At 47.7% G+C, this 20,603-nt stretch overlaps 8 protein-coding genes across 8 annotated transcripts; 3 read left to right on the top strand and 5 right to left on the bottom strand.

Annotated features, from left to right (window-relative positions):
- Positions 1-170: 170 nt before the first annotated feature.
- Positions 171-1,676, top strand: TRUGW13939_02528 (uncharacterized protein; the record flags this gene model as incomplete). Its single annotated transcript, XM_035485721.1, has 1 exon — positions 171-1,676. One exon carries the CDS (start codon positions 171-173, stop codon positions 1,674-1,676), a length of 1,506 nt encoding a protein of 501 aa, XP_035341614.1.
- An 857-nt stretch (positions 1,677-2,533) lies between these two features.
- Positions 2,534-3,627, top strand: TRUGW13939_02527 (uncharacterized protein; the record flags this gene model as incomplete). Its single annotated transcript, XM_035485720.1, has 2 exons — positions 2,534-2,585; positions 2,684-3,627. 2 exons carry the CDS (start codon positions 2,534-2,536, stop codon positions 3,625-3,627), a joined length of 996 nt encoding a protein of 331 aa, XP_035341613.1.
- Positions 3,628-3,803: 176 nt separating this feature from the next.
- On the bottom strand, positions 3,804-5,614 carry TRUGW13939_02526 (uncharacterized protein; the record flags this gene model as incomplete). Its single annotated transcript, XM_035485719.1, has 4 exons — positions 3,804-5,187; positions 5,240-5,302; positions 5,371-5,540; positions 5,600-5,614. 4 exons carry the CDS (start codon positions 5,612-5,614, stop codon positions 3,804-3,806), a joined length of 1,632 nt encoding a protein of 543 aa, XP_035341612.1.
- Positions 5,615-6,524: 910 nt separating this feature from the next.
- Positions 6,525-7,741, bottom strand: TRUGW13939_02525 (uncharacterized protein; the record flags this gene model as incomplete). Its single annotated transcript, XM_035485718.1, has 4 exons — positions 6,525-6,646; positions 6,710-6,846; positions 6,908-7,293; positions 7,370-7,741. Coding segments are annotated over 4 exons (1,017 nt in total), but the record flags the coding sequence as incomplete, so codon positions are not given.
- Positions 7,742-8,801: 1,060 nt separating this feature from the next.
- On the bottom strand, positions 8,802-9,642 carry TRUGW13939_02524 (uncharacterized protein; the record flags this gene model as incomplete). Its single annotated transcript, XM_035485717.1, has 3 exons — positions 8,802-8,881; positions 8,946-9,166; positions 9,230-9,642. 3 exons carry the CDS (start codon positions 9,640-9,642, stop codon positions 8,802-8,804), a joined length of 714 nt encoding a protein of 237 aa, XP_035341610.1.
- Positions 9,643-12,551: 2,909 nt separating this feature from the next.
- Positions 12,552-16,478, bottom strand: TRUGW13939_02523 (uncharacterized protein; the record flags this gene model as incomplete). The annotated part of the gene is made up of 7 exons (XM_035485716.1): positions 12,552-13,373; positions 13,430-13,543; positions 13,640-13,680; positions 13,853-14,226; positions 14,297-14,458; positions 14,521-15,725; positions 15,789-16,478. 7 exons carry the CDS (start codon positions 16,476-16,478, stop codon positions 12,552-12,554), a joined length of 3,408 nt encoding a protein of 1,135 aa, XP_035341609.1.
- A 764-nt stretch (positions 16,479-17,242) lies between these two features.
- On the bottom strand, positions 17,243-18,162 carry TRUGW13939_02522 (uncharacterized protein; the record flags this gene model as incomplete). Its single annotated transcript, XM_035485715.1, has 4 exons — positions 17,243-17,325; positions 17,383-17,716; positions 17,769-17,905; positions 17,976-18,162. Coding segments are annotated over 4 exons (741 nt in total), but the record flags the coding sequence as incomplete, so codon positions are not given.
- Positions 18,163-18,700: 538 nt separating this feature from the next.
- TRUGW13939_02521 (uncharacterized protein) lies at positions 18,701-20,591 on the top strand (the record flags this gene model as incomplete). The annotated part of the gene is made up of 3 exons (XM_035485714.1): positions 18,701-19,300; positions 19,364-19,543; positions 19,602-20,591. 3 exons carry the CDS (start codon positions 18,701-18,703, stop codon positions 20,589-20,591), a joined length of 1,770 nt encoding a protein of 589 aa, XP_035341607.1.
- Between the last annotated feature and the right edge of the window lie 12 nt (positions 20,592-20,603).

The following is a 20,603-nucleotide window of genomic DNA, read 5'->3' as shown; positions in this document are numbered from 1 at the left end:
ATGAAGCCATCGCTCCTCGCGATCCTTCATCGGCCTGCTGCTGGCTTTTGTTCCGACGTGGCGTGCACTTTTGTTGTTTGAAAACTATTTAAAAGGAGTGAGTGCACCGCTGGCTCATATTATACACCCAGCTTGATCTACATCACTTCTCATCGTCATTTAAATAAAGCATGTCTACGGAAATCAAGTCGTCCGAGATGGGCCATGACACTACGAGCTATACTATAGATGCAGAGAGTGGGAAAGTCCCAGAAACCAAAAACATTGAGACTGATTCCTATCTTGTTACATTCAATACACCAGCCGACCCCGATAACCCATTACAGTGGCCTGTGGCGAAGAAATGGGTCGTCACAGGTGTCTTGTCCGCAACAGGCCTCAACCGTATCATGGTCTCGACTATTATGGCGCCGGCCCTAATCGATATTGGCTCCTCACTTCACATGAACCAGGAGGAGTCGGTAATGGGGATGTCTGTTTATCTTCTGGCTACGGCTTTCGGCCCTTTGGTTATCGGCCCATTGTCTGAGGTATATGGCAGACAGCCTGTGCTACATGTGACCAATATCTGGTTTCTGGTATGGAACATAATCTGTGGATTTGCAAATGGGAAGGGACTACTCATTGCCTCGCGTCTGCTTGCGGGCCTTGGAGCCAGTGCCATCTACGCACTTGCTGGTGGTGTCCTCGGTGACATTTGGCCTTCCGAGCAACGGGGAAGGTCCATGGCCCTCTATATCCTCATTCCCATGCTTGGTGCTGCAGTTGGTCCCATTGTGGGTGGTTTCATCACTGAAGCTACCACCTGGAGGTGGATCTTCTGGTCAACCTCTATTCTTCAGGCTGTCATGGTCGCTGGTTCCTTTTTGGCATTCAAAGAAACATATGCTCCCATCATCCTCCAGCGTAAAGCCAACCTAGTTCGGAGGTCAACGGGCAATAGTCAATACTACACCGAGATGGAAAAACTTGCCAGTGGCCGATCATCATTGTGGGTCATACAGAGAAGCTTGACTCGTCCTTTACGGTTACTAGCCTTTCACCCTATTATCCAAGCGCAAAGTCTCCTTTCAGCTTTTGATTATGGCATTTTGTATCTTATGCTATCATCCTTTTCCGATCTGTGGACAACTCAGTATGGTGAATCTGTCGCTATAAGTGGTTTACATTACATTGCTATCTGTCTGGGTGAAATCGTCGGAGTACTGATCACTGGCCACACCATGGACGCTTCTTTCCGCTGGTTGAAGTCTAGAGCACATGGTGCTGATCAGCCCGAATACCGTATGCCGCTAGTGATACCATCTGTGATACTCATGCCTGTTGGTCTCTTAATGTACGGCTGGGCTGCACAGGCGAATACGTTCTGGCTCGTCATAGATGTCGGCGCCGCAATACTCGCATTCGGCATGACATTTGCCGGACAAGCCTTTCAGGCATATGTTATCGATACTTACGCCGACCATACTAGCTCCGCATCTGCCGCCTCTCAATTCATTCGCAGCCTGACGGCGTTTGGATTTCCGCTCTTTGCCCCGGCCATGTACAATGCTCTAGGATATGGTTGGGGGAATACGCTGTTGGCATTTCTTACGCTCATCATTATGATACCAGCGCCACTGCTGATATGGTTCTACGGACCTGGACTCCGGCAGAGGGCTCGGTCGAGTTATTAAACGATAACCTACTGCGTATCCGATTGGAAATCCGATTTCGGTGTCCATGCATACTCTATTACTTACAGCTCAGCGCTTTTAGACGCCTTCAGGAGGTACATATGTAGTCTCCCGTATTATGTCACATGCAGTGTTCGCACGTATACACAGACTACCTTCTCGGGTCACATATCGGAGATAATGTGAGGCGAATTTGATATCAGCAGACTATTTATATATAATGGAAATTGTTGAGTAAATAAACACTAAACTTATCAGACGCAAGTAATATGGTTATAAGTAACATTCAAGTGCTTCATATCTATATCAATTGACGTTTACATATGTAGGACTGTATGTACATGTATAAACACCAGTCAAGAAACCAGACATATGGCCTTATTCTTCAAATGTTGTCTCAGATAAACTTCTTACCAGGCAACCACACCCCATTTGGGCGGATTTAACGCGTTAAAGTCGAAGCGGTATCTCCGTGTTCATGTCCACTGGCCGTGCGAGCAATAAATTCAGTACAATAATCTGATCGAGAACATGCTCGGGACACAAAGTCCTGTGATTGGCCAGATCGGGAACTATCTTTAGTGCGTAGTCCTAGTAGCCAGCCATCTGTCATTTGATTGGACCGCGCGGTTCTCTGCAGAGGAATCAAAGGCCTACTTACCAAGGAATGCGGTGTTCCAGAGTTAAATCCGGAGGGATTCAAGGCATTTGTGACTTTATTGCGTATATATATCACTCAGCCCAGGCATCACGTTCGGTGGTGGAATAGGATTTCTCGCAACGGGTAGAACACTTGAACTTGGAACAGCTTTATATGTTTCTATTGAGATTCTCCCAGTCCCACAAACCACAACAGTATGCCAATCGTACTTGGACGGGAAGTCGGCCCAATAGGCTTTGGCTTGATGGGTAAGTGAGCTGAAATGCCCAGTGCCTTCTTTGATCTAAGAAGCATAAAACAATCCAACCTACTTTTCACAAGGAAGTTTCTAACAATATGATGATAGGCCTCACAATTCGACCCGATCCCATACCATATGATGAAGCAGTCAAAGTGATGAAACGATCCTTGGAGCTAGGGGCCAACTTGTGGAATGCCGGCGAAATCTACGGGCCACCACACGCAAACTCGCTCCATCTGCTTGAATATTATTTCAGAAAGTACCCAGAGGATAGCGAGAAGGTGGTTTTGAGCATCAAGGGCTGTTTTTCCTTTGCAACCGGCCCCGATGGTAGCCCAGAGGGCGTCCGCAAGAGTGTTGAGAATTGCCTTGAAATTCTCCAAGGAAGAGTATTCATAAGCATTTTTGAGCCAGCACGTGTGGATCCAAATGTCCCTATTGAAAAGACGGTAGAGGCTCTTGTAGAATATGTCAAGGCTGGTAAAATAGGTGGAATCGGGCTGAGCGAGTGCAGCGCATCAAGCATCCGTCGAGCGCAGGCGGTTCACCCTATCTCCGCAGTGGAAGTTGAATTGTCTCTCTTTTCTCGCGAAGTGTTAGAAAATGGCGTTTCAGTTGCTTGTGCTGAACTGGACATTCCGCTTATCGCCTACTCGCCCCTTTCTAGGGGATTCCTAACTGGCCAGGTCAAGAGTCTCGATGATATACCTGCAAATGACTCGAGAAGAAACCTCCCTCGCTTCCAGCCAGAAACCTTCGAGTTGAATATGCGCCTTGTCAACCAAGTCCAAAACATCTCGGCCGCCAAATCTATTCCTATGACTCAGACGGCCATTGCATGGGTGTGCTCTCAAGGTCGTCCGACCACGCCTCGGGCTCCGCAGGTCATACCGATCCCAGGCTGCACTACCGTCGCTCGGGTAGAAGAAAATCTCAAGAAAGCCACCCTGGAACAAAATTATCTCTCCGATATCGATGAACTCTTGAAGCATACCTCGGTACACGGTGACAGATATGGCGGCAAAGTTGCAGCTTACATGAACGGCTAAACTGTCCCAGGAGACTTTACATGAATGTCTAAATAGCGAAAGAAGACCAATATATCCTTTAAACGGCTTGTCTAAATCTATGCTTTTTGATAAAACGGTACATGTAGAACACACTATTACTAAGGTTACATATATGTAATATAACAACCGTAAACTTTGCCCGAGAAGCAAAATCTTTAATCCAAGTTTATGGGATGTCTCTGTCGAAACCTGCTTCCATATTTGAATATCACGGCGGGAACAGGGACAAGGGCCAAAGCAACGAATCCCAGAAGCGAATTACCCCAGCCGAGGCCCAAGGAAGCGTACATGCTAGGTCCTGCAAGAGGCAAAAAGGCTCCGAAGAGACACCGGAACGCCGTTAGTCCAGCAATTGCCGAAGCTGCATATCGACCACCGGCATCAATAAAGTACGTCTGCACCGGTAGGAAAATCCCCATCATGCCAAAACCAAACGGAATGAGTGCGATGATGGGCACAACCCAATGGACATGTTTATCAGAAGTCCACCCGTACCAGAAAAAGCTGATGGGGATAAATAGTGCAAATATCACGGAGCTTGCTAACCGCATCTCCGGCTCGTAGACATTGTTATTCGCCTTTGTGAGCCGGACCACGGTGGCATCAGAAGTTCTTGCGACAACGATGACCCCGACACAGAAACTCATGCCTAATCCGATATAGGCGAGACCACAAAGCTCTACCTCCCAATGATAGACTTCGATGTATAGTGTCGAAAGAGTGGTAAATAACAGATACATACAGCCGAAGACGAAAGCAAAGTAGAGTGCCAAAAAGAGAAGAATTGGCGATCGAAATAGAATGCGTAGTGGTCGGAAAATACCTTGGATGAGAACATCTCGCGTTTTTTTCACCTTCGAATCAATATCGTAGACACTCCGAAGCTCAGGCCGGTCGATCTCTTTGCGCAAGTTCGCTGTCTTGCGCTGCATCAACACCACGTGGTTGGTCTCCGAGTTCAAAATGATGTTTCCTATAGTCACGGTGCCAGTGGCGCAAAGGAGAACCCAATATACCCATCTCCATCCAGCTCGTTGGGCAATGAAGCCGCCAATAAGGGGGCCGACCACTGGACCAAACAGCGGTCCGATGGAAAACATGGCGGTTGCAAGACCTCTTTGCTCAACAACGAAAAGGTCGGCGATAATCCCTCCTCCGATTGTGAGACAAGCAGAGCCTCCTACCCCAGCAAAAAATCGAAAGGCAATGAGGGCGTTGATATTGGGCGCGAGGGCACAGCCGATCTGCCATAAGCTAAAGAAAATGTTTGCAATGTTCAAAATCGGCTGTCTTCCGTATATTTCACTCAACGGAGACAGTAGCAAAGGTCCAACCTGGCACACAATAACTGTATTAGCGCACCAATTCTGGAGGAGAAAAGAAAAGCCCAGAAGCCTAAAGTGGTAGTATTTGGGAATCAGTACCGAAAATCCGAGAACAAAAACGCTCACCGCAAAGGAGCTAAGCACAGTGGAAGAGTTGTGAAACTCGGCATCCATAATACTTATCCCTGGTGCGTTCATGGATGATGCCAGAGGACTGCTATCAGGTAAACATATTGCTCGCTTTTTATTACGTATGCCTACTATACCTCAGAAATGTGATGGCACTGATAAATGCAAGTAGCGTCCATTTTTTGGCCGGAGCAAAGTTCCTATGGATTTAAGTGTGGGCATCCATTCACTGATTTGGAAGTAATAATATAATCATTCGTGGACTAACCTTGGATTTGCAGGGTCGTATTGACTGTCCCATCCTACAATGGCATCATCCAGTGCAGTAAGTGGATATTTTTCGCCAACTAAATCATCCTTTCCAGATGGAAGGGATGACTCGCGACTGTCATCCGGCGATGGCCTATCTACCACAGATTCAACGTTTTCTTCTTTTTCCTATTCAAAGTCAGTGTGAGACCGGTTTCTGTATATTCTACCACACATGGCATCTCTACCTGTAGTTGTGACATTTTCCTAATGTTCTCAAGTAGCGGAGTCTGATAGAAGACATGACATGCTCGAGACAAGTTGGGTATTTAAATGGACATAAAGTCGGATTTAAGATTGTTATGGGCGGAAGAGCCTATCATAGGGGGTGGTCTCGGACAATAAACGAGCCGGAGGTAATGCATCCCAACCATGCGCCCAGTTCCGGATTTCCGACCAATCTTAACTACAGGGTGCATTATTATTTCCGGATTCGTATGGGACTGCGACTCCCTCGTTCTGTTCTACTCGGGTAAAATTCGGATTTGCTCGTCAGGTTGTCCAAACAACGCCCCATCCTATACAGGTTGGTGGTGAACCCAAGCAGAACCCTGGCTAACGGTTACCGCATAAAATTTAAGTGATGACATACAGGTAAATCGGTACTGTATCCCTGTCATGTAATATTTGTAGTGCAGAGACGGTCTACTTGTGCCAATGTAGGCACGAACTTGCACCAACCGGATCTACCAACCAACACCGCAGGCGACATGTTCATAGGTGTCATTATTGCTGAGTTTGCAGGCTAGTGGAAAAGGTAGGCCGCCTGATGTATGATCCAATAAGAGATTGCTAGGCTGTTGACCGTCCTATGCAGGGTAGAAGACGTGTCATGTTTTGGCGGAATGCGTAAGTTCCGGTTTACCGTATGGCGTGGGGCATCAATAATTAAACCACGCATTTCCGGAGCGATGCCTATTATGAATTTGCAAGCCCAGAAAATCGCAAAATTATTATTGATACCACTAAGTTTGCTATGAGATCTCGGGCCACTGGCTGGAAATGCTACGACAAGTTCTTGTCTCATTTGATTGCTAATGCTGTTCTATGGATCCGTTAATAAAACACGACATACACCCCGGCATTCTTTTTTCATTAATAGGGGGATTGCAGCTAATCGGATAGAGAAAATTGGTCGAAAAAGTCGGTAACGATATCGTTGGCCTCGATAGGCTGGGGGCCCATGCCTGCTGCCATCATGTCGAAGTTGATTGTCTTTGATGGCCAGTCGTGCCCTAAACCGTCGAGTGTAAGCAAGGGGGAGACGAAAAACTTCTTCCAGGTATCTCAATACATACCATTCTCATCAACCTTCCAGTGCTGCAGGGTGCCGTTTTTCCCGCCGCAAACCCAGGTGGTGTGATGCACATCGCCACTGTCGCTATCGACTGTTGAGTTGGATGTACACCCGTTCCTCTGCTGCCAGTAGCCAAGCCTATCATTCTCGTGTCAGTTGCGTCTATTTCTCGTTCTTGACGTCACCGGGACGAATATACCAAGTTGGGATCGCCGGCAAAAGACCGCCTTCACCCTGACCACCGTCATAGAAAACTGTCTTATCGCTCCCTCCGTGGATCTCGAGAATAGGCAACGGCGATCTGGCGGGCGTGCAGTCGGTGTCATTGGCGTCGGTATAGAAAGATCCCGCAACAGGCGCCAAAGCGGCGAATTGACCACCAACATCGCTGCAAGCAATAGTACCAACGAAGCCGGCGCCGTTGGATAGCCCTGTGGCATAAATACGTTTCGTGTCGATGCCGTACTTGGACTTGATATCGCTGATCAGGTCGCTAACAAATTGGAGATCCTCTGCGACCGAGACGTTTCCGTACGAAGGGCCGGCCCACACGCCTCCGACACCGTTGGGATAGATAAAGTATCGCTGAATCACCACGACACAGGTTAGGACGGGGACAAACAACATTTGTCTTTCATAGAGGGGAGAATCAAGGACGGACATCGGGCGAGTACGCAGTGGGCACCAGCGGCAGCGACAATCTCACATCGGCTTCCATGGCAAAGCCATCAATATTGAAGCCTAGCTTGCTGCTCGCGTGGAATACGATTACGGCGGGATAGGTCTTTCCATCCTGGAAATCATCCGGTGCATGAACCCAGTAGCTGCGGCTGCGATTGCTGCTCGTTATCGTCTGCAGATCGGCCAACGCAGGCGCGACAAGCAGCCACGCTGCAAGAACGAATTTGCTGAGCATTCTGGCGGTTGCACGACGAGAGAACACTTCGCTCTCGAGCAGCTCTATGAGGCCTGAGGCGGCGAGGCCGACAGCGCTTTTAAAGCAGGCGATGGCGGCATCGATCGCCTGGGCGATCTGCGACATGAAGCAACATGAAATCCGGCATGCGACCCCGCCAGATGGCCTTTGGCGCTCCTGGTGACAGTTGCGACGAGTCTTGAGTGTTATGGCAAGCAATAGCTAACGGCATGAGGTCTAGCAGCGTGACAGCGGCCTTCTGCGCTAATCCTGATCGGGCGGCATCTCAGGGGCTCGCTCCAAATGTTCGCTCATGTCCGATGACCACGATGTCACCATCGCTGCAATCCTTATTGATTGGAGTATTTTGAGCATTGAAATTCAATATATACTATATACTCGTTTGCCAAGCATCGACTACACTTAAAGGTATAAATCTTATTTGAATATATAGCCAATAATATACACATCCGTAACATTTAAGGTTTATATTTTGTCGTACAATTTTTTAAAAATTCCAGATGTCAGTATATTTAATGGCTTCAATGTTAATTCGTACTACCTCCAACGTAATTGTCGCACGAACTCCTCTCGACGGGAGAGTTCATTATCCAGCAAAAATAATGAAGTCAAGCTAATTAATGGCTTAACACTAATAAGCTGAGATAATCTATATTGAATTACAATAAATCCAGATAGCTTTATAGATATTGTGTGCTTAGTAGTAAGTTTTATATTGCTTATTTCAGTGATACTAGGCCAAGAGAGCAGGGCTGGATGGATGGATAGAGCTATCATTCTGCTGGATATCAAAAGTAGAGTATAAATTACGGCTGCTATTTAGCTGTTGATTGGTGGTCGCCCCTACCACATATGTAACTGTGTTCTCCCGGTCAAATTTCGCTAAGTAACAGATTATTATAAACTAAATAGATACTCTGGGGCAACAACATCTCTATTCGCTGTTCGAATGTGTGTCAACGCGGGTGACTTTGGATCAGGCCCCAACAGTCATGACAACTTGGCTAGATCGACTAAGATTGACTAAACCCAAAGGTACAAATGTTGATTTACAGGATTTGTGTGTTCTTCACTTGGAAAACCCGTTTTCTTGTGTATGCTTACACATGACTGACATTTGACAATTGAGACGAGAATGAACGGTATCAGCACAAGCCTAAGAAACCGATGCAGACCAACTCTCTACTGTCAACGTTGAGTTGCCTCCAGTAAACGGCTCGGTACCGAATTGAAGATCTTGTGTAGAAACGAATAATGTTAGTCACAGTCCTCAATCAACACATAGACGAGTCATCCTTACTGATCAAGTACTGGCTACTAGCCGGGAAATTCTCATTTTCAGCAAGGTAGTTAAAGAAATCCATGAGATCACCGCTCCATGTAGTCTGTGCGCTGGAGGCAACGAAGCTATATGTCTTCTGCGACCCATTTGTACCATACCACAGCTGCCAAGTTATGCCCGCCACATTGGCGGTTGCAATTTGTGAGCCGAGTGGTTGGATGCTGCCGTACTTGCCCAGCCTACCATATTATTTAGCAAAATAACTTATTCTAACATATGTATGAAAAGTTGAACACAATTACCAGACCATAAGTTCATAGTCGCCACTGTAGGTAACATGGTTGATATCTGCCGCGGTGAAGAGATCATAAGAAACATCGGCATTGATATCGGTATTGTCATAGCTCCAATTCACAGAGGTAGCAATACTGCTCAGCTGACTCAGATACTTCTTAGTGAAGCCGCTCAACTGCGAATTGGCATAACTCTTGACTTCAGAGCTGCCACCGGACCAGTTCCAGGTAGTAGACCATGATACGTCAGAATCAGAGATCGATTTCACATAGGTGCACTGAGAACCGGAACCACTATCCTCGCCCCACAGATTGTTGTTAACAGTGTAGCTGCCACTAGTGTAGGTAGCGTACTGAGAACATAGGGTCGTCTCTTGGGCATACGCCATCGCGGCCAGGCCCAGAAGAATACTTTTCAGCATCTTGAATGCAAGAATAAAATTCACTAAGTCCAAAGGAATTCTCAAGTTAACGATGGGCTGATTGTGAGTCTGGTATGGACGTGAGGGACCCAAAGCCTTTAAATAGGCAAGCCAAAACTATTCATTGAAAGTAGATCGGCAATTATCTGCCACTGACAGAATAAGTACCGAGAATTCAAACCAGAAGACCGAATCATTCCATCTACCTTGACGGCTGTCATGCCTGAAAGGGGATTAGAATTACATTCCGTTTCATTTATAAAGAGTGTTACAATGCTGACTTGGGTGTTGGACACGTTCCTTATACCCACTAAAAAAGCTAAATCAAGCAAATTCAAGATAGTATTGGATATAACACACACAAAGTATACACGAATGTAACGACACACGGGAATACTATGGTAATTATTCAAATTTTGGAAGAGGACTCCTTCAAGGATTTTCAATAACTATGCCACTTGAAACTGTCTGCCCATATGATAAGCCGCTAAACGTATTCTTACCGAGACCTGGCTATGGTATTTTATTTGAAGGAAGTCACGGGCAAAGGATTGAAGTTCGTAGAGTTTAAAAAACTGGCCGATCATTTTGAAGAATTCGTGGGTTTGAATCATGGATAGGAATCCCATTGGATATCCCAATTTCACGCCCATCATCTTTCGCAATTTGCAGCTCTTATGAAGCTTAGGGTGCAAATAATATCCCCGTCGCGGAGTGTCGCACTAATGATGTGCTATATTACTTGAATTTGATACCCGGAGTATAGCTCTGCCCCTACATTAGTGTCTTCAGTCCGCCAATACTGGAACACGTTATTTTTTTGGCTTCGAATATCAAAACACATGCGTGGTTAGACCACTGCTGGATTGATTTAGTATCCACAAATACGTTAATCGGTGCTGAAGGTTGATACCGCCGGTAAATTATTTTGTCTAGTAATCTCCTAAGCCGACTCTATTCAGATCGTTCGCGAGGAGAAAAGACTCTAGTGTTAGTCGCTAGCGGCTCATGCGGTCTATTAAAAACAATCTACCATACTGGATAACCAGCTAAGCATCTTGAACATTCTGTTTTAATGTGTGTCTCACTACCAGCAATAGGCTTCTGTGGGGTTCACAAAATATACTGATTATCTTTGATAAATGTATTCCTTATCTATTATGCCAAATCTATTAAGAGAATAGTATCAGTCTTTAGCACGAACCGTCTTGCTGCTAGCTATACCATCTGCCATAATCGATTAGCCACAAGTTATTAGAGATATCCATTTACCCCCAAGTCTATTGAGAGAATTAGTTTCGAATTTTTTAGCAACAACCCCTTGAATTATTGATATTGCTCACAACAATACCGCGCTTTGAAGCGTTAACTGATAAGTTTGCCTTCATAGGTGCTCGTACATATTATCTGAGGTTTATTCTTAACAACTGGAGAAACTATGCCTGCGGAAAGATTATCTCTAACATTAGCGCCGCGATGAAGAAAGGCCATTCTAAACTAATAATCCAATAATTCGTATTGGACGATGTCAGCTGTCATATGCTGCTGTGCTATGTGGATTGAGAGATTATAGTATCAATGATTTTGCAATAGCATGGAAAGATCAAAGGGCTACTAGAAACGTCTTGTCGAGAAAGCTTGGCTTGATGTGATAAACTTTTGGAGCCTACCTGGTAATGGTCAGGGAATCATCGAGGCAGGGCTCAATTAAACGAGTTTTAGGGTGTACGTTTCGGTCATTCTTACGAATAGAGAAAGAGGACATCTGGAATCGAGCCGGTTGTATATATCTTTAACATTAATTTCAGATTCCTTAATCAAACATACTGTCAGGGCGTAAGTGGATATATTAAACCTCCAAACAATGACAGATTTCAATACCAACTCTCAAAAGAGGCTACTACCGCCGTTTCGAACAACTCTCCACCCACTTCTTAGTTATTCAAATACCAACCTCTTTGGCTCAGCATCCAGAAGATCATTCCGCCGGATATAAAAAACGATGATATAGTCTCTCGCATACGGGAAGTCCGCCAAAGGAATAATTCAGAGCTGTACAGCCCGAGAACACCGATATAAGTGACAAGAGCAAGATCATATAGTTCTCGGTTGTAAATATGATATGCCGCGTATAGACGAATGAGACCCGAGTACACATTCTTTACGCCATAAATATGCGCCGTTAGCGGCGTAGGCGGTGGTGCGGATGGGCCGGAGAACTGCTTCAATGCCGAAAGTGGATTTGTGTATGTGACGATCGAATGCACTAGGGCCATCAAGCTTGTCTACTTTCATGGATGTCAGATTAGCGTATCTTTTCGCATGACTTCTGGCCGCATCTCTTGGCAATTCTTGTATAACTCGACATTCGCTATGGAGAAATACGCACAAGAAGGAGTGTGTACGGTAGGTAGCCATTCTCGGCAGAGGGAAGAAACGACATGGTGATGATCTGCTGTCGTTCGGTTATGGAACGGCAGATGTGGCCTGATATTTGTTGGCGTTCCCGGCGCTACTGTCTGTCTTGATAAGATGCAAAATCTTTAAAAAGGCCTCTGAATGGAATCACTGGGCTGAATTTATATGATGACCAACGACTGTGTTATTGTGTGATGTTGAAATCAAACAGCTGACGGAAAAAGAGTTGTCCCGCTCGTATAGTCACAAGATAACTAATTAACTAGTTAGCGCTTACTTCTATTGCTAACGGAGAATGCCTGTAGTTGTCGCCGAGACGCGCTTATGGAAAACCAAAAAGGCACGACATGTAGACTAGGATATTTTGATACTATTAAACTGGGCGGGATAGTTATGAATTGTTATCTGCGATAGAGTGTCTTCAGTAAGGTGCTTAGAAGCAATATTATCCAATGCACTATATAATAGAACCTCGAGACTGAGGCTGAGTCCTATGGCAGGCCTTGTCTTTCATCGGTATGTTCATTCAATCCCCACGCGTAAGAACTTTTATCGTGCACAGTCGCCCGCCTCATGTCGCGCTTGTACTTGCGCAAAAATGAACCTCCCACAGCTCGGTGCATTGTGCAGGTATTGTCCCAAATAACCAAATCGCCCGGGTTATGCCACTGGACTTCCATCACATATTTGTCCTGGGATGCATGGGTGAATAGATTGCGCAGTAGGTCGGCAGATTCGGTCTCACTTAGCCCTTCGATGTGATGTATGTGCGCCGCAATATACAAATTCATCCTGCCCGATGCTTCGTGTCGCTGGACAAGTTTGTGTCGCCCCATTGGGTGGTCGAGAGGATTCATATCAGCAAAGAAGTCCGGTGCTGCAAGTTTGCGGGAATGGTGGATTGAATGTGCTGCCACATAGTCATTTTTCAGGAGCGATTCTTTAATGTTGGATGATAAATCGGCAAACGCTGTTCGTGTGTCTGCAAATGCCGTTTGGCCACCAGTCCCAGCCCCTGGGGGAGGGAGCTCATGAGCTAGTAGCAGCGAGTATCCCGCTCGTCGTGGATTAAAACTGGAATCGACGTGGAAAAGACCATTCCCTTTGCCAGCTTGGCCTCTTGGGCTTTCCGGGTCCAGCAATGAGCCGTCCATCTCAACATTGCTAACGTCAAAAAGCTCGTCGTGTTTGAGCCGGTTTGGCCGTCCAGCTTTGACGTAAGGCTTGACGTCGTCCAGGCGTCCAAACTGTCTAGCAAATGCGACATGGCTATCATCGTTGAGACTAGTTTTTCGAAACACGACGACTCCATACTGGTGAGATGGATCAGACACGTAAATACTCGAGGCGCAGAAGGGGGACAACATACTAGTGTCACAGCAGCCAGAATGTCACGGAATATCTCATCAGCGACTGGAACTGAAAAGTCGACACCACTTATTTCTGCACCAAAGGTAGGGTGAAGCTCCTTCACATGAATGTGCTCAAAGGTTGAAGAGTTTTTCGTTATCATGATTACGAGTGATCAGGCTTGCTGGGAACAGGGCCGTCCTTGACATAATGATGAAAAGCGGCATACTAAGCGAGGAATAGGTTGATTTAAAGTAGTCACCAGGTCGCCTGGAATCGTTCAATGGCCGGGATGCCCAAAGTTTCTGCTAGTTTCATTGCTGATGACTATCCACATGCATGCATGACACGTTGAGGTGACCTATTAGGAGTTGTCCTAAATACCGCAAAGACTTCCCCCGCAAAATGAACACAAACTAGATGGCCGAGGGGTTCTTCGCACCCAATCGCAGTTGTGGAGATGTTATTGTTGCAGCGTCGGACTTCTGTCCGACCCGCAGAATTCCAAACCTCCGACTGTTCCATCCAATGGCCGTGTGGTTCGAGCATATCCGTCGACTGTGCAAGGGGCAAGTTTTCCTATCTTCTGTCATCTTGATGCTGGATCTCGACAACCCCGCAAAGGCTGAATACCAGTACTGGCTGGACGGTGCCGATTTCCGACTTCCGATTTCCGAAAATATAAAGTGTGCGCGTGGCAGTGAAAGGTCATCCTTCGCATACACAGGAGTTTTATGGTTTCCTCGCATTCTCGGTATAATGGCCGCTTTCACAACGATCACTTCAAAAATATTTTTGGCGAAACTAGTATAAAAGCTAGAAAAGCACCATTCATGTCACGTTTTCAGGTTGGGGAGCACCGCGATCGGTAAAAAGCAGGTCCCACCCATCCCAGCTCATTGATGGCTGGCTGAGCCATTGTTGAGGCTGCAACTGGGTCATAAGGACCTCCATTTGAGTCGGATAATCGGGGACGGGCATGGGTGGTGCGTTTGGCTGTATACTTTCAGTAGAGGAGCTACCGAATGACAACGGCGGGGTCGGGAAACTGTATAGACAATTAGTTCCCATTCTCTGTTCTATCCTTCGGAGGCATGGGGATTTTCTTACAGAAGATGCCGTAGAATTGGGGCTGCTTTGGCGCACATTCGACTACGATTTCTCGTCTGCTCGAAAATGGAAAGCGATACTTCAAGAAGTCGTCGGTTCTCTACATACTCGACCTCGTCCTTCACCTCTGGGAGAAGGGTGACCAAAATGATAGCAGCATGGAAGGCGTAGAAACTACCCAAGCCTAGACTGTACCATCTATATGGCTGGAATTGGGCAGATTCATGGAACATCTGTTGCAATCCCAGCAACCCACGAGCGCTTTTGAGACACTGGACCCGAGAACGTTTCACCTCATCGTCAGTGTATCCGGCGGATGAACGGTTCAAGAGCACAGGCCGGTGCAACAGCAAAGACATCTGATGAGAATAGCCGTAGAGAATATTCAAATGAACATGGTGATATGTCAATATATTTCCGGTTTGCGACTCGGTGAGATATCGGTCAGTCCAAGAGTCTTGTTCGGCAGCTATTTCAGCATCGCACTGAAGGACTGCTGAGTACGTCGGGTGTGTAGGTCCAAATATCTGGTTGCAAACTTTTGAACACAAATGATACAGCCGAAATTTGAAAAGAACATAAGACATTTGTGTTGGCGCATCAACAGATATTGAAGCGATGCTGTGGGAGTTGTCGCTTACTTCTAGGTCTGTGAGATCCTCATCGTTGATATTGGCAGGAAGTTGAACGTCGGCCTTGATATGCCGCTGTTCAAAATTGCCCATGCTAATGTTTTGAATTGTGTATAGCATCATCAGACCTGCCCAACAGCGGCGACGCTCTTCGCATTGTATAGCACTGAGGGTGGTGAAATGCGCAGGATCGATATGGCACCCCAACGCGGTAGCGATATTGTACGCAACACCGAGGAGCGCCCAAGTTTTACCGTGTGTGTGGTTAATGCCATATATCAACAAGACTAGAGCCTGGATCGTGTACATATTATGCCTGAAAAGATACCGGTCGGCGGAAAGGCACTGCATGGCGGCATTTCTATACCGAAGCATCAGCACCGAAGCGTTTTGGCCGCTAGTCTTTTTGCGACCGAGATCGTGGAGAATGGGGTCGTTGTCATCGAGCGCGGTAACTGAGATGCTGAGAATAACGTATAAAAGAGCTAGCCAAGAGAGCGGGGCTGATTCGGGCTCTTTTTGAAAAGAGATATATTCCTTGTGGAAAGTTGGGTTGTGGAGGATATGGAATAGCTAAGCAGCAGAATATCAACATACGCAGTGGGTTCTATATATATAGTTAAAATTAGGGCTCACCGGCGCAAAGACGTCAAAATATGCGTTTTTCAATGCATCACACTGGCGCACAGGCGGCAGCGCCGCGAGAAGGTCCTCGGGCTTGGTGCACGCAGCCAAGTTGAATGGGAAATCAGCAGCACTTTCGTCATCGTCGTACTCGAAATTGGCAACCGAGGCCACAGTGGTAGAGTCGTCCTTCAATACAGAGCTCCACTGCGACCCATGCGGGTTGAACTGGACATGGCCACGGTCCGACATGGACAGGGTCCCGTAGGAGGCATGCTGAGGGCGTGACGACTCATACATAGGCGGGGTTAGCTGCGCAGGCATCGCAGACTCTTCGGTCTCGCTCTTGTAGCCGTTACTGCCGGGACCTAGACTGCTGCTGGCCTGCGTACTGGGCGTGAGGCCATTGTGGACACTTGGGATGGGCGGGCTGGGAGAGTTGGCAGCCTGGCCGCGGACGAGGTGTTCGAGGTCGCGAATTCGCGCGAGCAGTTCGCCGTTGCTTGGGTCGTCGCTGGAGCGCTCGCCAGCAGGCTGAAGATAGTGGTGATGGTAGCCCAGGAATACGCACTGCGAAGGGGGAATGCCGCGACGAATGCACGTCTCGCAGCAGCCAGCCGAGTCCTTGGCGCGGAGACAGCGAATCTTCCTCCCACGGCACGGCTCGCAACTGATGGGCATTCGCCGTTTGGGGGTCGGCATTGTGAGTAGTGCAAGCTGCTACAGAGCAGCGTGGGACTGAAAGTCTGAAGCAGGGCGTTTTGCAGGAAGGGAGAAAGGCATCCGGATGTTGTATGCAGAGGATGGATGGAGATGGAGAGAGGACGGAAAGAACGGGCCAGGTTGGTTAGTGGGAAACGGGCCGCAGTGGAGCCTCGCTCCTTGCTTGTCCGGCGGGGTCAGATTGATTTTAGTGTTATTATTGGGATCTTGGGATCAGATCATAATTGGGAGAAACTGAAGAGAGAGAGCGCGAAAGAGAGAGAAAGAGAGAGTATAGGGTTATGCATCGAATTTTGCGTGTGGAACATGGGGCGTTGCTGAGTATACATTCCTTGGGAGCCCCCAATCAATATAGTAATACTAGTAATGATAAGCATATTTAAGTCGAAAATCCCAAAATTAGGGTATAGTTATGTGGCTCCATCATAAGTGATTATCATACGGTAATAAAATTATGATATGGTTAGTGTTGGCTAAAAAAATCCAATTTCTTTTGGTGAATATTGTGTTTTCGTGCGTCAGTGTTAATATCACGATTTATTAAATAAGATGCTACATTATCTTAGGGTTCATTACATCTATGAAAATCACAATACCTACATATGTAATATAATACTCGGTCTCGCCAGACTCTGCCATGTCCTTGCATGGTGGCTAGCGCTGCATCTCGGATACTACTAGCCATATCGTTCTATTGGAACCTACACTCATATTCACCCCTCCAGAGCAGCCCGTTTGCGAACTTAGTCCTCCTTGTACATGGCGAATGTCGGGAGGTCGATCGGGGTAATGCCATCCGCCCACAGGCCAGCACACCCTGCCCAATCTGTCGGGATTTCGTGAGCTTGTGTTTGTTGACAAAGATGACAAGGGACAATCTTACAGCTCAGGAAGGCGACAATGAATCCAAACGAGTACGCAGCAGTAAGCACTGTCTGGCTGTTCACCATGAACCCGGCCGCCAGCAGGATCAACATGATGTCCAGGAAGAATAAGTCGAGAAACAGGATCCAAGAGCTGCGCATTGCCGCAATGGTGAAGATTACCGTGAGGATGAACCACGCCCATACGTACATGGCGAGCGCCTGGTTGAATTCCGGACTGATGGCCCCTGTTGTGCTGTCGGTGTAGGCGGCCATGATACCAGAGCCAGGAAGATAGATCATGGCGTACGAGAGGTTAAACGCGCCATAAGAGGGGAAGACAGTGGCCCCGAACTGTATTGTCAAGTCATCAGCAATATTTTGCAAGGTTTTCCGAGTTACTGACCGTGTTTCCGGCAACAATTTCCGCAATGCCTGCGATGAATTGGCAGACGCCGCCGAAGAAGATCAAAACACTGATCAAGAGATTGGGTGTCGTGAGTCCTCGCGCCTGAACCCCAAAGATGGAGATCAGGAAGATACCTGCTCTCCAATATCATCGTCACTATCGATCCTCGCAACCATCACCGAGCCCAGAAATCAGTAGACGTACCCGTTGCGAAAGAGAGAAGCCCTAGTGGCGAGGGATTGGCTAGGCGTCGGTGGACAATAGGCAGAGACGGCTGTCCTCTGCTGTCAATGTGCCCTCCGGCCGTTCTGAGCTTTTCGAGGTCTTCAATCTTGGAGCTGTCCCCGTTGGACGCCATCTTGGCAATTTGGTCTGGCATATCCGGACGTTCACCTGCAAGTTTCAAGTGTTGGAGCTACACCTTTTCAGACCGGAGGAGGGAACAGAGGGCTGAAGGGATCCTCGGTCGTCTTATACGTATTCATCGTTTTAAAAAGGAGAATTCCATCTGCAGTGCAGCTCTGCTTTACCAAAAATGGGTCCCACTTGGGCCGGAAACGATGCTGCTAGGATGCTAACCATAAGCTAGACGTCTAGTACAACAAGTCGGTGCATGTCCATGTCCATCATTATCCCGTCTTCCTAGCGTGTCACCAAGCCCTAAGCTCGTGCGGCGCTGTCGAGGCGTGGAACACGAGAAGAACAGTGGAGACGGAGATGGCGGACATCGCGGTCCACGGGGAGCGCGGGGATCATCTACTGTTATCCACTATCCGGCTTTCCAACCAAATATTTTCGACGGTTGCACCGTCATTGCAAGACTATATAATAACTGCTGTTGCGCCGCCGGGGGCAGTGGGTGGCCAGTGAAACTTCCCGCTGTGCAGACGTAGATCGCTATCTAAACAAAAAGACGGAGAGATATCAAAATGTCTTCCCTCACTAATTATATTGCTTTTCTCGCCAGTAATGCAGTCAGCACTGGGGTGTCGCGCATTGGCCACTATGACGAGGCCAGCGACACCATCCACCCGCTGTCATTCGTCTCTGGCACGCCGATCTCAACGCTTTACCAAGTGATTGAAGCAGGCGAACATAATATCGTTGCCTCTAGAGGCGAGGAACCCCTGCCACTATCGAAAGTCAAAATCCTCCCCCCGATCGACGGTCGCGATATTCTGGCGGTGGGGAAGAACTACTCCGAGCATGCAAAGGAGTTCAACCAGTCGGGATATGACAGCTCCGACAAGGTCGATCAGCCCTCTTGTCCAGTCATCTTCACTAAACGAGCAACCTCAATCATCGCCACGGGGGAGGACATCTACCCGCATGCAGAGTTCACCCAGACAGCGGACTACGAGGGTGAAATCGGTGTGATCATTGGAAAGCCGGGGTATCGCATCACCGAAGCGGATGCGCTGGATCATGTCTGGGGATACACCATTGTCAATGACATGACCGCGCGAGAGCGCCAGAGAGACCACAAGCAGTTTTTCATCGGAAAGTCGCCGGACACATATTGCCCAATTGTATGTCCCCGGAAAGGCATGTAATATCCGCTTTGAAGACAAGACAGGCTAACTGGCCCACAGGGCCCCCTCGCTGTTCCTGCGTCGTATTTACCGAAGAAACTGCAGGTCAAAACACATGTCAATGGTGAACTTCGCCAGGATGCGACGACGGACGATTTGATTTTTTCGATCCCTACGCTGATCAAGACGATTTCCGAAGGCCAGACGCTGCAGCCCGGTGATGTTATTGCCACCGGAACTGTGAGATTGCCTTTTTCTTTGCTCTTATCCCTCGAAATAATGCTAACTCTATTTATAGCCCGCCGGTGTTGGTATTGGGAAAACTCCACCTGTCTTCTTAAAGCCTGGAGACGAAGTCGCCGTCTCAGTCTCCGGTTTGGGCACACTCCGAAACCGTATCGCATCTCAGTCGGCGGTCAATACGACCGTAAACAGGATACAGAAACAATCACACATTCACCTGACAAATTGGTCTAAATCGATCAATGGCACCGGACTAGTGGATATTGGTGGGAAACTGTTGAATTACAAACACCTCGGTCGCAACGACGGCCCCCCTATTGTTTTTGTTCACGGTCTTGGTGGAACAGTGGACTACTGGACGCCACTAGTCTCAGCGAACAAACTGGCAGAAACTTATTCGCTTCATTTGTTCGACCTAGAAGGACATGGGCTGTCACCTACGTCACCGCTCAGCGTTCTGAGTATTTCGTCGTTTGCAGAGGATATAAAGGACGTTGTTCAGCATGCCAACCTGTCATCAGGGATCACGCTTGTCGCACACTCCATGGGCTGTCTCGTCGCACTAGCTTTTGTTCTCGCAAACCCGGGAAAAGTCAGCAAACTCATCCTAGTTGGCCCTCCTCCTTCGCCTCTGCCAGTTGCCGCCAGCCAAGGCTCGTACGCACGCGCGGCGACAGTACGATCACAAGGCATGTCTGCAGTTGTTGACGCGGTAACTACTGCCGGCACCTCGGACAATACCAAAAAGAATAACGCTGTTGCGTTGACAGCAGTTCGACTTTCCTTATTGGGCCAGGACCCAGAGGGCTATGCAAAGGCATGCACTGCCCTTGCAGGTGCCACAAATACACTTGATATCAACCAAGTGGATGCTGAGACTCTTATCATCACCGGTGACGAGGACAAAGTTTCTCCCCCAGCGCTATGCGAGAAGTACAAGTCCACCATCCCTAGATGCACGGTTGAAGTTTTGCCCCAAACGGGTCATTGGCATCTTTTTGAGAACTTGGGGGGTGTATCACGCGCTGTCCAAGGCTTTCTTTAAATATATAACGCG

This window comes from Talaromyces rugulosus, chromosome II, assembly GCF_013368755.1.
Source record: "Talaromyces rugulosus chromosome II, complete sequence".
Lineage (NCBI taxonomy): Eukaryota > Fungi > Ascomycota > Eurotiomycetes > Eurotiales > Trichocomaceae > Talaromyces > Talaromyces rugulosus.
This window is presented reverse-complemented; position numbering and strand designations above follow the sequence as displayed.